Source organism: Macaca nemestrina, chromosome 3, assembly GCF_043159975.1.
Source record: "Macaca nemestrina isolate mMacNem1 chromosome 3, mMacNem.hap1, whole genome shotgun sequence".
Lineage (NCBI taxonomy): Eukaryota > Metazoa > Chordata > Mammalia > Primates > Cercopithecidae > Macaca > Macaca nemestrina.
Genome location: NC_092127.1, coordinates 45,591,988 through 45,609,575, shown reverse-complemented (window position 1 = coordinate 45,609,575; position 17,588 = coordinate 45,591,988). Strand labels below are relative to the sequence as shown.

The window sequence follows — 17,588 nt, the reverse complement described above, 5'->3', positions numbered from 1 at the left end:
AAAAAAAAAGTAAAAAAAAAGATTACACAAAACTTAGTCTGTAAATGCCATCTAGTAGTTTTGACTATGAGTACAAGTTTCCCAACTGTTCAGCAGGATGTTAGGAACTTCCTGAGTCAGAATTCCAGGGGTTCAGGTAGAGAGGTGTGTTCAGTCTATGGGAGGGTGCTGTAATTTTCTTTGTGAACACCTGCAAGACTCTGCATGGTCCAGTCCTGCTTGCCTCCCATCTTTATAGCTTCACCCTTCCCTTCCCTCTTGAGGCTCCAGCCATTCTGCATATCTCTTCACTCTATGAATGCACCATAACCTTTTCCATGTCCTAAACCTTGTGCCAGCTCCTCCCTTCATCTGAAATATTTCCCTCCCTATCTTGCCTAAGTACTGGCTTGTCAAGTCTCAGTTCAATGCCACTTCCTTTGGGAGGTCTTCGTTGGCCTCTCTAATAACATTTAGACTAAAAGCTCTCTGAAGTCCTTGGTGCTTAACATGGTGTTGTAAAACCTTATGATTGTTTAGAATCCAGATATGCATTCCTTAGGCCTTGATGTTTACTGGGGGCCTTGGGTGTTTATTAATTTATTCAATTATTTACAAAAGGTTTTTTTTGGGGTGAGGGGTATGTGCTGTGGACTATGTACTAGGAATATAATGATAAGTACTTCATGGCTTTTCCTTTCAGGGAAATTCCAGTACAGTAAGAGTGACATTTATTAATCTAAGTATAATAGGTATTTTAGGATGGTGGTGGAAGTGGGGGCACAAAGGAGACAGTGGTCAATTCTACTTGGAGAGGTAGAAAGACCTCATGGAGGTGTTTTTGAATTTATCTGGAAAGAAGTCTAGGATTTTACCAGGCATGCTGTGTGGTACCAGCAAGGCCTTGGAATTTGAGACATCATTGCAAGTTAGAAAAACTGCAGGTTATCTATGTGGCTGCAGCACAAGGTGTGAGAAGGAGATGGATAGAGAAATGGGTGAACAGCAAATGAGAGGTTGAAGAGGTGGTGAGGCACCAAATGTTGTGAGTCACACTCTAGAATTTGGACTTTATCTTTAAGGCAGTGGAAAGACAATGAAGGGTTTGAAGCAGTTTTTTACTTGGGGAAAATCACTGTCAGTAGTATGGAGGATAACTTGGGGGAAGAAAACATGCTGGAGCTTTGCAGTAGAGGGTCCCATCTTGTGTTCAAGAGTGGCCAAGATAAGCAATCCCTTTGCAAACAAGCCACTCCTGCTCACAGAAGGTCCTTATCACTCCTTAACATTCCTTTGGTGGAGAAGGCCTATAGCCTGAGGCTTTAAAGAGGGCAGAAAATTATAGCAGGCTGTGAAAAGAACATGGCAAAGAACGAGCAATGGGAGCTAACATCTCTTAAAATTGGCACTTTAATTATTTTAATTTTAAATGAAGTCAGAGAAGGTGAAAAGTATTTTAAATTGACAAGCAAAGTATATGTAACTTTTTTATAAAAATGAAAACATGCTTAGGGAGAGAGAACTTATTTACATAAGTTTTGAGCTTAATGAAAACAATTTTAACACTCTAGCAAATAGCTAGACTTCTTTCTTCTTCAACAGCCACTCCTCACGGTAAAAGAGCACTTGGTGGAAATTTTGTTCTGAAGTCAAGGCTGAAACCCCAGAGATCAAATACTGTACTCAAGTTTACAAAGCTGGACTCAGACCCTAACACTGGCTTTAAAATTTGTCCTAAGTTAGACCACAATGCCTCTCTTTCCAGCTGGATCTATATGCCTCCACTCTGGCTTTTGACAAGGCTCTGAACTACTGTCAGAACTTGGGAATTTCTAACATTGAAAGTAACACATTGACACACTTTCCTCAATGTAAAATTGTATACACTTTATCCACGTCCCATCTGAGCATGTTATGTCCTATTTGTACCCTTACAAAAACTGATTGGTGGCCAAATTGATTTGAGACTGAAAGTTGCCACTTATGTTCTTAGAAATATTCGCTTTAATTCTCCAGAATCAGTTGCTCTGATACAACTTCTCATAGTCACTTAAGTCAACACAGTAAGAAAATAAACATATAAATGCCCTAAAGATAATTTGATAAAAATTGTTTTTTAATCTCATTTCCTCAACAATCTAATAATGGTAGCTGACCTATAAAATGACCTTTTTAATAGTTCATTTTTCTTCCATTTCTGGAAAAAAGATAACATAAGCCTTTCAATAGGAATTAATACCCATGCTTGCTTAGTGGTAAGAGGAAGGCACAGGGTCTTGTTATTGGAAGTCTATCGTTTACAAAACAGTGTCATCTTGAAAGAACAATAATTCTCATAAAAAATGACTTTTCATATTTTCTAGTATTAATTAACTTTTAAATAATTTGTTAGTTATTCCGGAGTAGAATCACATGGGGGCATTTTAAAGAATTTCATCAATAGCTTCAAATTAAATAAACCAGTATCTGGTTGAAAAAAAAAATCACTTACCTGGAAGGAGAAACAAAAGAAACATCCTCAAATGCTAAAGCTTCATTCAAAATTCAAGGTAAGGAAACCAAATTTCCACAATACGATCCCTTAAAGTCACCAAGAATGTTCAAAACTACACTTGATAGTAACAGCTTGTACAGCTACTTGGCTCTCCTAGATTCCTAAGACCCTAACCAGCTAATAGATATCTGTGGACATATTCAATTCTGAAAACCTGCAAAATATCTGCGAGAAGATGGTGTTTGAATAGGACTTTTTACTATAGCATATTTAGTTCAGTAAACTGGGTAGAAAGCGTTTAAGCAAACTCGTAACCATTGAACAGCAAACTTTAGTTTGCCAAAACTGCTTAGGGACTGGATTCAGAGATGGCTCTCCAGTTATTTTTATCTCTTTGCCTTTGGAGCTCTCAGCTTTCTATAGCTAAATTAGCTTTCAAAAATCTACTTGTGTAATTCCTAGATTAAAGGCCAGTTTAAGTATTGTCCTGTTGAGTTCAGGTACATTTAAGCTAGAAAACTGCTTATAGAACATCTAATCCAACTTGCCGACTTTACAGATAAGACATTTGGTCTCACAAAAATTAAATGACTAGCTCAGATGAGCATATCTGGTAAGAGACAGAACTGAGACTTAATTCTGCTAACCCCCAATGTTATTCTCACCTTCCAGATCTCACTGCTTGGTTGAGATCTGGCGAGATTTCTCTGATGTTTTATTACATTAGTCAGCAAGCATTGGGGCACATTGTATATACAACAAAGGACAACTAAATTCCTGAGCTCCCTGGATATCCTAAAAGCTAGAATTTTAATAAAAAACCATGTAGTCTTCATTTTGATGATTTTTTCCACACTAATTTATTATATTACTTAGATTATATCTGTTAGCCCTCACTGTCCTTATACTGTAGCCACTGAGAGAAACTGTGTTTTGCTCTAGCAAAACTGGGATGAGAGTCAGTTTCTTAATCCCTTCACATCTTCTGGCAGGAACACATCCAGTCTATACCTGAAAAATTTCCGCGCTCTCTCCAAGTGAAGCATATTTACCTTGTGGTGTTAGGAAAGATGTGTCCAGCATCTGGCTACCCAGGAATGGACAGACCTTGTGCTAGTACTGCACATTTTCTCAGCTGCATGGGCCTCTGAAAAACATACTGTCAAGACCTTACTCCACGCCTACTTGCAAATGAATCACTGGATGAACCCTGAAGGATGGGCAGAGTTTTAGGTGAAGATGCAGAGGAGGAGGGATAAAGAAATAGCATGGGCTAACATATGGAGAAAGGGGAGTATAACGTGCATTGATGTGGAGGCTTAGGGCACCTAGCAGGCAAGTGTTGGCAAATCTCTCAGATTGAAAAGAGTTTAATGTTTAAGTGGCAAATTAGTGCAAAATAAAATATAATAGTATGTTTTGTCATATTAGCAAGGCCTCAAACTCCTGCTTTAAATGTTTTTCAGTTTTCAGGCACTGAAATGGCATTTGCTATGGTACTTAGTACAAAGTAAGTCTGTGTGACCTGAATTGAATTGTATAATTTAGGTTTGAGGGGTGGAATGAATTGGTATACATTCTAGAAAATGAAATACGCAAAATTTGTGTTTGGATCATCTCACAGCTTATACTTGTATAACATTGGATATGTTCCAGAACATTTCACCTCTCTTGTCTTTTATCCCCATGTGTTGGGGGAGAGAGCATGGACTTCTGTCACTGTTCCCATTGTACCAAAAAGGTGGGGTGACGTGGGGGCCCAAGACATGTTAGGAATACAACTGGAAATAGCCAGCCTCCTAGCTCTCTGCTTTATGCTTTATCCATCAAACCACTCAGTTTTTCCAAATAAATAACATTTCTAACATGAAATGCTATTAGACACAATAAAAATAAAACGTGATATTGTACAAGTACCCTTGAGTTTTTCTGTATGCCAAAACTTCCAGTGGCTGAGCTCTTGTCAAGATGTGATAAAGTCAGTTCATGCAGCTGCTGGTTTGAGTTTTGGTTCCCTCCTGACTTGCAGCTGAAAGAATCCTTATCTTGCATAAGCAAACTCTTACAAGGACACACCCTTCATATGCAATGCCTTAAATAGTTTCCAAGTCTGAAAACTAAATTTTCTAAATGCTACAGTTTTTTGGCATTGCAATGACCATGAAAACTGCTTGATAAATGCATCTGTAGAAGTTATGCTCAGCTAATTTGTGGTAAAACTGGGACAAAAACTCATATCCATTGACTTCCAACTCAATGCCTTGTCTGCCAGATCTCACTGTCTTGGACAGAATGAATGTATAAATGGGAATCTTGCCTGTGCTAAAAGATGTTTGAAGAAGACGGTTCCCACGAGGCAATATTTTAAGGGAACGATTTTGTTTTGCTCTTGAACCAAAGGATTGACAAGTTCAATCTTGGTCAAGTTGTGATAATATAGTTAGACACCCATACTGTCTGTGGCCATTCATTTTCCTTTTTTGGAAGGTTTTTATTAAGCCAAAGCAGCCAACTACAATTTAGAAAAATTGAACTTAAGGATAAAGTGCTTTGTGTGATAGCATCTGAGCCTACTGTTTTGGATAGCCTATTCTCAATACTTTTTGTTTGAACTCTTCAGCCAATGGCTCTGGAGAAAAGCATGGCCTATTAACTGGTACAGTTAGTGTGCTCGGTGCCAAATGGAATGATGCAGTCTCTGCTCATCTTCAGACTGGCGTGCTTTGGCAGTCCCCATGCAGCTAATTGGTTACACTTCTTCCTTTCCTAACTTGGTAGAGAAGGGTGCTTTATCTATTCTGTCTCAAAGGTGTCGTGGCCTAGGAGGCTGCAGCTTCCCTTCAGGAAGCCTGAACTTTTTAGCCTGGCTCTGTACTATCCAGCTTCTGGTCATCCACACTGTACCAAACCATTGCTGAGACAGCAGAGGTGGAGAAAAATATCAGTCACTCTGTCATCCCGGCCAGTGCACATTCTTCAGCCTGGACAGATGGAAAGCAAGATGAATTTCTGTCCACTGTCCTGCTGGGAGACGAGAGCAGAGTTCTATTCCTGGCTTTGCCACCAAATGGTTGGGGGATCTGTACAAGTCTCTGAAATTATCTGAGCCTCAGTTTTCTGGCCTCGAAGATGAGAGTACTGGAATAGATGTTTCTCTTTTTAAACTTTAAAAAAAGTTTTATGTTTTTCTTGAGATAGGGTCTCACCATATTGCCCATACTAGCCTCAAACTCCTAGGCTCAAGCAATTCTCCTGCCTCATTCTCTTGAGCAACTGGGACTATAGGTGCTCACTGCCATGCCTGGCCTGGAATAGATGTCTTCTAAAATGCTTCACCATTCATGAATCATGGAAATCTGTATGTCTAAGATAATAATATTTGTAGTTAACACTTACTGTACACCTACTTCATTCCACACATCTCTCTAACCATTTTTAAAACAACTAGCTGAGACCCTATTGTTATATATTAATTATTCTTTGTGGAAGAGGAACAAAAAAACATCAGAAACATTGCCTAACTTGCCCAAGTTCACACAGCCGCTAAGTGGCAGACCTGGAGTTTGAATTCAGGCCTGTGTAACTACAGAACTGTCTGCCAAGGTCTACTGTGATCTATGTAGCAGAAAGAGAATGAGAGAATCAAATAAGTGTCATCGAGAGATTAAATTCTCACCAAATTATGATGCAACTAACTCTCAAGCAAGCCTTCACTTCAACAAATCAGGGCTAAATGAAGATCTATAAAAATAGTAATTCACCTTGTTCATAGCCTGAGGGTAGGAGTGTTGTATGTCTAACATAGCATTGTAGGGTGACCTGCAGTGGCAAATCTACATTACGGAAGAGCAGATGGTTCTGGTTATTAACAGTTTGTTAACTTGAATCGTAATTTTTCCAGCCAAGCATATTCCAATCTGGTCACTCCTGCCTACTAAAGAATCCTCAGAACAAAAGGGGGTTTCACATACTTTACCTGTGTCCACTTTAGTCTAAGATATTGGTATTTCTGTAGCTGAACTTCACATACATTAACTTTGGGCTTAAGGAAGTTGGGCGGGATGAAAATAATTTTAATTAAAAACAAAAACCTTATCAAAAGTTCTCACACCACTGGTACTTCCTTTCACTGGTTGAATAATAAAAAACTGCAGAAACGAAACTAGTTTGTTCTCATCCTTGACTGCATGATAGAATCATCTGTGGTATCCAGGCATTGGATTCTGATGTGCAGCCAGCAATGAGAACAACTGCTCCAGTTGGTAATATGATTAATATACGTAAACTTCATTTTCCTGAGTTTTGAGGTGCATTCTTACATTTTCTATGGTTCTAGTGTCACCTTTATCTATAACATGAACAGCTATAGTATAGGATATTAGCCTGAACGAGTTTAGAAATAACACCATTTGCCATCTTAAATGTTGGTGTTTCTTAGAGTTTTGTTTTAGAGCCACAATCCCCCTCACTTCCTCTCTCACATCGCATTTAATTTTACTTTAATCACTTTCCAAGGATAAGCTCATCAGTGTGTGAAACAGACAGAGTTGAACTGCTTGGTGGAAGCCAGCCTGAGTGTTTGGCCTGGAGCCTCACATCCTGTGCCCATCTCCACCTGGCAGCTTCAGAAAGCTCCACAGGAATTTAGATTGGAAATCTTTAGTCTAAAACTTAAGTTTTTCAAATTGTCTGTGGGGATCCCTTAGCACAAGTGTTAGTAAACTTCCTGTGTAAAGGGAGAGAGAGTAACTACTTTAGGATTTGTGGACCATAACTACTGTAGGCTTTGTGGACCATCTATTGTAAATATTCAGCTCTGTCACTGTGCAAAAGCAGCCACAGACAATATGTAAACCAAAGCATGAATAAATGAGTATGACTGTGTTCCAATAATGATTTGTGGACAGCAGAATTTGAATTTCATAAAATATTCACATATTATTATTATTTTGATTCTTTTCTTTTGTATTTTATTGAGACAGAGTCTTGCGCTGTTGCCCAGGCTGGAGTGCAGTGGCGCGATCTCTGCTCACTGCAAGCTCTGCCTCCCGGGTTCGCGCCATTCTCCTGCCTCAGCCTCCCAAGTAGCTGGGACTACAGGTGCCTGCCACCATGCCCAGCTAATTTTTTGTATTTTTAGTAGAGACGGGGTTTCACCGTGTTAGCCAGGATGGTCTCGATCTCCTGACCTCGTGATCCGCCCGCCTCAGCCTCCCAAAGTGATGGGATTACAGGCTTGAGCCACCACGCCCAGCCTATTTTGATTTTTTTAAGCACTTAAAAAAGTAAAAATCATTCTTAACTTGTAAGGTGTACAAAACTAGGGGGCCAGCCATTCACAGGCTATAGTTTGCTTGGCCCATGTATTAACATAATTAGAATGTTATGGATGTGAAACATTGGATGTGAAACCCAATCATCAGTGCTACATAGATTCTCTGAGACAATTCCAACATGCAGTCAAGATGGTGCATTCCTCTACTAATGGGCTATGAAATCAGTCCAGTGGGTTGTCACTGGCACTAAAAAATTATGTTGTAGTTTGGGTGTGGTGGCTCATGCCTGTCATCCCAGTGCTTTGGGAGGCCAAGGCAGGAGGATCACTTGAGGCCAGGAGCTCGAGACCAGCCTGGGCAACATAGCAAGACCCCATATTTAAAAATTAAATAACAAAAAAGTTAGTCAGGTCTGGTTGTGCGCACCTGGAGTCTCAGCTACTTGAGAGGCAGAAGTTGGAGAATCATTGAATCCAGCAGTTCAAGACTGAAGTAAGCTATGACTGTGCCGCTGCAGTCCAGCTTACGCCATAGAGCAAAATCTTGTCTCTAAAAAAACACTAAGTTGTATAAAATGGAAGAGAATATATCAAAGTACATCGCACATAATAAGCGAAGTTATTATTTTGTGAAATTTTATTTCAGACAAATGTGGTGTGAGTCTGTGTGCTGTGAGTGGTAGTACACATTAACTATGTCTCAATAATACTTGACTATGTTTTGAGCCTGATGAACCAGGTTATACCCTATCTGAATACCTGGCAGCCAGAGGGGCTGAGGCAATCAATAGCCTATGACATACCTGAAATGCACTCACGGCCTGCACAAGCCATTGACCAGTGGCTCATGCACACCTTTATCCAGCTTATCTAGCTCCAGAAAGCACTTAGACTTTCTATGTGTGCTGCGTCACTAAAATGGGAATTCTGAAAGAAAATGCTTTCAAAAACATAAAGTTAGCTAATGGGACACTTACAAGTAGACTATATACCTTTAGAAACACATAAGAAGATAAGGGCAAATAAAACATAGTATATATATCAAAAGAGCAGAAACAAGGAATCATATAATAAAATATGAAATAAGACAACAGAAATAAGATACTAAATGTCAGTTGTGAATGCATATGGATTATGGTTTTGTATTAAAAGACAAAGACTTTTAGATTGAGTCAAAAGAGATATGTTAGGACTGGTGCAATGGCTCACGCCTGTAATCCCAACACTTTGGGAGGCCGAGGCAGGTAGATTGCCTGAGCTCACCAGCCTGGGAAACACGGTGAAACCCTGTCTCTACTAAAAAATACAAAAAAGTAACCGGGCATGGCGTTGTGCACCTGTAGTCCCAGCTACTCGGGAGGCTGAGGCAGGAGAATTGCTTGAGCCCAGGAGGCGGAGGTTGCAATGAGCTGAGATCCTGCCACTGCACTCCAGCTTGGGCAACAGAATGAGACTCCATCTTCAAAATAAATAAATAAATACATATAAAACTCAATAGGAATAACAGCATTAATCTTAGGCAAAGTAGAATTAAGAGCTAAAACGTTACAAACAATGAAAAAGATTTACTTGTGTCATAAGCAATATATTTCACAATGATTCTTAAGTAATTATGGACCATTATGACCCAATAACATAGCAACGAGAAATACAAAGCAGAATAACGAATTGGCAAGAATACAATGCCACTGAGAAATTTTAAGTTTTCTCCAATTGTGGTACATCAAGAAAGCAAAAAACAAACACAGAAAGGATCTGAAATATATCTTCCTGCAATCACAAGCTATTGATTTATATGATGTTTTGCTAACAAACCAATGAGGACAGATTTTATTAGGCATTCCCACATTCTCACATTCCCATATACTCATTTTGAAAGAACATTTCTTTATTTCCTGATAAAATGTTTTTGAGGTCTGAATCTAACAGAATAGTTCAGGAAAGGTAGCAAGGGGAGAACTTTTGTGGTCTTTTTCCTAGCAAAATGCAATTTCAGTGCCATGATCTACATTCTCGGTTGCCTCAAATAGCTGTACTATTCATGTTTTATGTTTTTTATTTATTTCCTTCTATTTTGGTTTCTAAAAATATAATTATGACTGGGAAATAAATGATAACATCAAAAGGAGGCCTCCAGAATTTAAAAACATTTTCCATAGCCTGTATAAAAAGGAGCAAAAGGCTAACATGACAGCCAAACAGAGTTCCTTAGCTGCACCACATGAGGAAGACAGACCATCAACCTTTATTTAGGTCTTCAGCTTGGTAAAAGCACAAGCAGAACACTGAGTGACAATATTGTAAGAGTAACGGAGTCAATCCTGGAACATCACTAGGTATGGTACAGGCAACAGAACGTATTCTCTAAGTGCACATATTCTGCAGTGGAACTGCCTAGACTCAAACTAATTCCTCTAGCAACTGCCTGAGACCTTGCAAAATTGACTTAATCTTTATATTTTTGTTCCACTGTCATATAATGGGCTAGTCTCTACCTTACAGAGTTGTTGAACAGATTAATTAAGTTAAAATGCACATAATTTGCTTTTTGCAAGAATGGAAAACCTAATCCTAAAATTTCTAAGAAATTGTTAGGGATCTTAATAGCCAAAACAATCTTGAAGAAGAACAAAGTTTGGTGAATCACACTTCATGAATTCAAAACTTATAACCAAGCAACAGCAATAAAAACTGTGTGATTTTGCTCCAAGAACAGACATATTCTTAGGATAGAATTGAGACTCCGGAAATAAACTCATATATCCATGGCCAATTAACTTTCAAGAAGGGTGTCAAGACCCTTCAATGGGAAAAGGATAGTCTCTTCAACAAATAGTGCTGGGACAACTGAAAATAACAAAGGTGGACTCTTATCATACATCATATAGAAAAATTAACTGATAATAAACCAAAGATCTAAACATAAGAGAAGAACTACAAAACTCTTAGAAGAAAACATAGGGAGAAATTTTTATGACTTTAAATTTGGCAATTATTTTTAGATATGATATCAAAAGCGTAAGCAACAAAAGAAAAAAATAAATTGGACTTGAAAATGAAAAACATTTGTGCATCAAAGGACACTATCAAAAGTAAGAACAAAAATCCACAGAATGAAGGAAAATATTTACAAATAGTATATCTGATAAAACTCTATATCCAGAACACAGAAAAAACTCTTACAACTTAGCAACAAAAAGACAAAAATAAATTTAAAAATGGGTGAAGGACTAGAACCAACATTTCTCCAAAGATATGCAAAATGCAAATTACCAACAGCTACATGAGAATATTCTCAGCATCATTAGTTATTAGGAAAATGCAACAAACCACAGTGAAAAACCGTTTTATACCCTCTGAAATGGCTATAATTAAAAAGATGACAAAGTACAATTTCTGCAAGATTGTGGAGAAACTGGCACCTCATACACCCTGGTGAAAAGGTGAAAAGGTGTGGCTCCTGTGGAAAAGAGTTTAGCAGTTCCTTAATAAGTTAAACATAAAATTACTGTGACCCAGCAATTCTACCCCTATACATCTTTGAGTATTAAAAATGCTTTCAAACAAAACTAGTACAGGAATATTTACAGCAGCACTATTCACAATAGCCAAAAGGTGGAAATAACACAAATTTTAATCAAATAATGGATGGATAAGCAAAATGTGATATACCAACACAATGGAATAATATTCATTATAAAAGGAATGAAATACTGGTACACGCTACAATATGGATGAACTTTAAACACATTATTTTAAGTGAAAGAAGCCATACACAAAAGGTTACCTATTATATGATTCCATTTATATGAAATATCTAAAATTGATAAATCTGTAGGGGTAGAAAACAAATTAGTGGTTTCCAAGGGCTGGAGGAAGTGGCTGCTAATGGGTAAGAGGTTTCCTTTTGGAGTGATGAAAATGTTCTGGAACTAGATAATGATGATGGGTGTGCATCATTTTGAATGCATTAAATGCTACCGATTGTACACTTCAAAATGGTTCAAATGGTAAATTTATATTATGTGTATTTTACTCCAGTTTTAAAAATTAAGTGTATGTACATTACTTAGAACAGTGCATGGCACAAAGTAAGTGCTATATCAGTGTTGGTTATTATTATTCAGAACTTGCCTCTGTATGGAACCCAACCTGCTGTATATAAATCTAGGGATGGAAATACCAAAGTTGATTAAATAGCTATTTATAGAACTTTGTACACTACAAACAAAGATGACAGCATTTTTCTAGTGCTTACATATAATAATTTGGGTTAGACAGAAATTTTAATAAATATCCCAAATAAATTGTATAGGTCATAGTCTATGACCAATGTACAAAAATTAAAGACTTCTTAGAAAGCAGAGATTGTGTTTGTTCAGTTTACTTTTTAAAACATATTGAAACTTGTCCTGATTATATTGTATGGTTCTCTTTGCAGAAAATTTAGGAAGTATTTAAAATAAGAAAAAAATACCTTACAATCCCAACACCCAGAGATAAACCCGGAATATTTTTTTCAACATTTTTGCTTAGTTTTAGTCTAACTCATTTATCACAGAAAACTACACAGATAGGTACTTACTAAAGATGTGGATATGATAATAATGGCTGGAAATCTATGATGTAAAAAGGTAGGTCCAGCCTGATTTTGTCAGCACCATGTAAGTAGGTTTGGGGTTTTTTTTGGGCAAAAGATATTACATTTGCAGTTGGTGTCAAAATATAACCTACAAAGATAACTTGGGGGAAATTCCTCAAAAATATACTGCTCAAATAGGCTCACAGCTGTTTTGAATAATCTTCTAGAAACCAAGGTGAAAAGAAATTTATCACAAGAATGTTAAGCTAAATTTCCTAATTTAAAATAACTGTAAAGTAAGTTTGAGATGCCATCCCTACTTTCTCCTCTATTCAGACCTTGTCTGCAAAGGAGTTCACAGTGGGTGTCCGTTTCTTTCTAAAAACCCTATTTCACACCATACAAAAGATATTTATAGGTTTGGCAACTAGTCCAGCTCATCTTAGGCTGAATTTTGGGGATTTGTTGGGGTTTACAGATGAAAAATGATTGCAGATACCATCTACTCGGTGCTTTATAAAATAGGCATAAGAAAACTGAGGTCCACAAGTGTTAAATGATTTTTCATGGCCAAGCTAGTCTGCCACAAAATTCTGGTCATTTGCCATTTGTCATTTTGAGTAGTTGATATTGACTGTCTACTATGTGGCTGACAATGTGTGGGACACATAAGTGAAGACACAGGTTTTTCTTTTAAAGAATTTATAGTCACGTATTCCCTGGCATACAGTTCCTGTAACTCTTTCCTGTACCAATTAAATAGACAGGCTAGCAAGGCTCTCTTCTTGGATCCCTGAAAAAAAAAAAAAAAAAAAAAAGAGAGACACCTTGTTTCTTCACTTAACATGTGCTTTTTAGACTGATGTACCTGCAGGGGTGTGAATCAGATGCACAGGGTAATAATGATCTGTCTGTGCGGAGCACTCACTGTGTCTAACCAGATGAAAACAAGTATTTCCTCTTTCCTTTCCTCCTCCCCTTCCTTCTGTCTCTTCCCTTCCCTTCTCTCTTCTCCCTTCTTGCCTCCCTCTCTCTCTCCCTCCTCTCTTCTTTCCTTCCTTCTTTTTTTCCTTCTTTTCTTTCTTCCTTCCTCTCCCTCTCTGCTTATCTCTCCTTCTCCCTCCCTTCACTTCCTTCCTTGCTTACTCAACCAATATGCTACTATAAGTCCTAATCGGGAACTGTGCTAGATTCTGGGGATACACGGATGAATAAAGTAGGCATGATGATATCATACCAGTCCCTTTGTTTCCTCCCATTAAATTAGTATATTATGATCTAGAATGCAAATTTTGTATGAATTTTTAAGTAAAACCAAAACTTTTGGAGACTCCTGGTTTATGCCATAATTTCCTAGTTGAAGTGATATAGTACTGTATTTTCAAATTGGTTCTTAGCTTCAGAATCTGATTTTCAGATAAAAGCTCCAGCTTTTCCTTGAAAACACTAACTTACCTCCTGTCTCAGAATTTTTGCTCTTGCTCTTCCCTCTGCCATCTGTCCTCTTTTCCCAGAATTTTCGGGATTAGCGCTGTCTCCTTGTTCTACATTTAGCATAAATATCACCTACTCAGAAAATAATTCCCTGCTACCCTTTTCTTAAGCAGTTTTCGGCATTCATGTTTATCATCTTACCTGCTTTTATATGCTTTGTGTTATTTTTGACTGTTTTTATCTTATTTTAATAAGATAGTTGTTGTTCTGTTTATTATCTGTGTTCCCTCCCACCACCCACTGTGCCCACCCTCCAAGTATCCTCCATCGGAGCCCATTTGTCTTCCTGCTGTGGGCTCAGTGCCTGGTTCACAATCTGACATGTAATGACTGAATCATCAAATGAGTGCAGGAATTCAGGGACTGGGAATCAAGTCATATTAGAAAAAATGGATTCTCCATTTGGAAGAAGATCTCTGGTAAGTTTAGAATTAGAAATATCGGCTTTATTCTTAAGATTCCTAGAGAAAGCAAGGTAATCATCTTTTTTTCATAGCAAAAAAAAAAAAAAAAAAGAAAGAAAGAAAAAAAAAAAGGAAAAAGACTTCACCATGTATGTTTTCTCTTCAGCTAATGAGTATGGGGGAAAAACTTGCTCTTAGACCTTTCTGTTATACTATAAAGTAGCCACATCAAGAGAGTTTCCTTGGAGGGTTTCCGACGCTACGAAGATGATAACAGCTTGGGTACTGGAGACCACTGTAGCCTTCAGGGTCATCTTGCCCCAATGACTTCTTCATCAAGTGCCATTTAAGGCTTTAATTCACACTATCTGCTTGCGTAGTTGTAGAAATTAAAAAAAAAAAAAAATCATTTCTTTGCCAGGAACCCTTTCCAAATTTAGGGCACTTGTAAGTCACACAGAATTTTCCCAAATACTGGGCACACCCCCAGTAGAGTATGCAGTGTTCAATTTTGTTTGAGTTACACCCAGTATGGTTTGCCCCATGGAGCAACACAAAGAATACATCTCTTTTATAGTGCTAGTGTAATAGCGCTATAAATATATGAATATATATGCAAATATTATACTACATCCCTTTCACTTGTTTTCTTTTCTTCAAACTAAATATTTTCATACTTTTCTGATTAAAAAATTAGAGTAACTATGTTTGTTTTCTGTTTTTTTTTTTTTTTTCTGTAATTTTCTTTTCTCTCTGACTTTTCAAAAATGACCAATCACATATGTAGGTTTGTTCCCTAGTCTATAATTATTGGTAGCTACTACTTATTTTAATAACATTTATATTATTAATACTAATCATGATAGTTAATTCTAATCATAGAAAATGCACAGTAAGCTTAACATTTTACTTTGTTTCAGGCATCAGTAAGTGTATTCCATTAAATACTTTGTTTAGTCTTTATTACTATGAGGCAAGTACCAGCATTGCCTGCATTTTACAGATGAGGACACATAAAAATGAGGGCATATCATTTGCCTTAATGTTCCCCAGCCTTGAGAAGTAAAACTAGATTTGAACCCAGTTCTGTCTGTTCCTCATGCCTGTGCTCTTAACTATTACACTATTTTATCCTCCCCTAGGGTATCTGAGAAAATGCCGACCTCTCTACCCTGTATGCTACAGAGCGCTCAGTAGATCCTTGATGCTTGCTCTAACTTGGGTTACAACAATGTCTAATAGACTCAGAATGTTTCAAGCAACTGCCTGACCCCTGTGCGCTGGGTGGGCACTAGTATTGCTAACACATAAACACTGCACTTGAGAGGAGGTTTAACTATAATATTCTCAGAAAGAGGCCCAAATCATGTTAATTTAATACACTAAATTAATAATTAAATTTAAATTAAATTCAAATTATTGAATTAATACAATTTAATAATAACCCTATGATATTTCTTTATTTTAATGGATTTAGATTTCTCCCAAAACTCACGTGACACCTAAGCCAGTAAGAATTGTTTTTGTTTTTGTTTTTCTTCCTATGTGACACTTTAGTAATGGACCCACAGAGAAGCGAACAATTCCCCATGGTTTCAGTGTTCATGCTTTTGGCTTCTCACCATTGGGCAGAAGGAGGAAATTATACCTTTTGAAAACTAAAAGCCATATAGCAACCAACACCTTCATTAATAACTCTTTAGTTTGGAAATGAATCTCCTTATAACTCAAACAAAGCAATACATTTATTCACACAGAGGTATTTCTCAAAGCATTTGATAAAATTATTTTAATTCTAGCTAGACTTAGAATTGAAGTAAACTTCTCATACTAGAAAACTGGATTCAGCCATAAATACCGGGCTCCCTTGTGTCATTTTCCCCACATTGGTAGCTGAGTTCCAGTAAAATCCATCCACCAGACTGGAATAGGAGATACTACTCATTTATTCATTTAAATAAGATAGAACTAAAATAGGCTAGTTTATATTTTTATTCTATGATCTTATACCCAATATAACAGAACCAAGATGAAATAAAGTCACTTACCTGACAATAGTAATACAAAGATTATTTTTCCATACATCCTGAGATCATGAGCTGGCTCCTAAAGTTAGTGCAAAAAAACTACCAAAGACAACTGCAAGTGTCAGTGTCTGGCCTTAGCCTGCTAGCTGTTATCTTCCAGGCCCACCTTCCTGCGGCCATCATCAGCTGATAGGCAGGGGAGGCATTTTAAATGACGCAAGTTGTTAAGCGCCTGTTAATAAAGATACACGGATATCTTGGGGCTATGAAAGTGGCAAGTAAAATTTTCACTGCAAGGAACAGGCTTCTACTTGTGATATTAACTTTGCATAAGTTAAGTGGGCATGGCAAGGTGGTAGACGGGTGCCACCCAACTGGACAAAGAACTGGACTGTGAATCTCTGAGGCCAGGGCACGTGCCAGGCTGAGGCAGCTGTTGTGGAGCCATGGAGCTTCTCATTTCTAATGTCGAGACCCTGTGATCCAAACAAAAGTGACTTCCTATATGTGAAATGAACATGTTTGAGAAATTTAAATCATTTGAGTGTTCTGAGGTTCTGAAAGACTCCCAAACTCATGGTGAGTCACACAGCAATGTAAGAGATGTGAGATGCAACAAATCTTTCATTGAAAATAGAATTTGAACTGAAGAGCTAGTGCCTGCACAGCTATGAAGCCAGTGAGCTGTTTCTCTCTGAAATATACCTTGCTAAGTAAGCATAAGTGAATACCAAGACAATAAATGCAAACAGTCAGAAACAAAACCCAACACACCAAAAACCCTATCATTAAAGTAGGTTAAAGTGAAGGCTATGGAAATGTGAGGAAGCTCAATTTTAAAGGGAGGCAGAACAAAAAATATAAATTAGGTCTGAAATGGTTCAACAGAAGGTGATTGGGTACTCCATCTAAATCATCTTACTTCCTGTAAGATTTTTGTGAAAGTCTTTCCTGCCTGACCCAGAAAATCAATTTGCTATGTGAGCAATTTGCCACGTATATCATACATATTTACCCAAAGTGTGGTTTAAAAAAATCATTTAGGAAGTTAATGTTTGCAGCTTCAGGAAACTGGGCCACAGAGGAAAAAAAAAATTATTTATTGGAGAAAAGATGGAGATAAGTATCTGCAGAGCATCCCAGAGAGGGAGGAGCCTGAGGTTGAGGGACTAGTGGATGGAGGGAGTGGAGATGCAGACTTGGGGGAGACGGAACAATGAATGACACAGAGGGGGTAATCTGAGAAGCAGGACAAGGATCCAGAGTGCCTCTCAAAGCCCTGCCAATTCATGTAAAACAACTGCAGCACATTTTATAAAAAAGTTAAAATTAA

General features: G+C 37.6%; 1 protein-coding gene across 1 annotated transcript in view; it reads right to left on the bottom strand.

The window, feature by feature from the left end:
* The window catches only part of LOC105463396 (glycophorin A (MNS blood group)), a 38,973-nt gene extending 22,533 nt beyond the window's left edge, over nucleotides 1–16,440 (bottom strand). Inside the window, exon 1 of the mRNA XM_011710457.3 lies at nucleotides 16,277–16,440. Coding sequence (XP_011708759.2) covers nucleotides 16,277–16,313 — 37 coding nt within the window. The 5' untranslated portion in view covers nucleotides 16,314–16,440. The remainder of the gene's footprint in view (nucleotides 1–16,276) is intronic.
* Nucleotides 16,441–17,588: the final 1,148 nt, after the last annotated feature.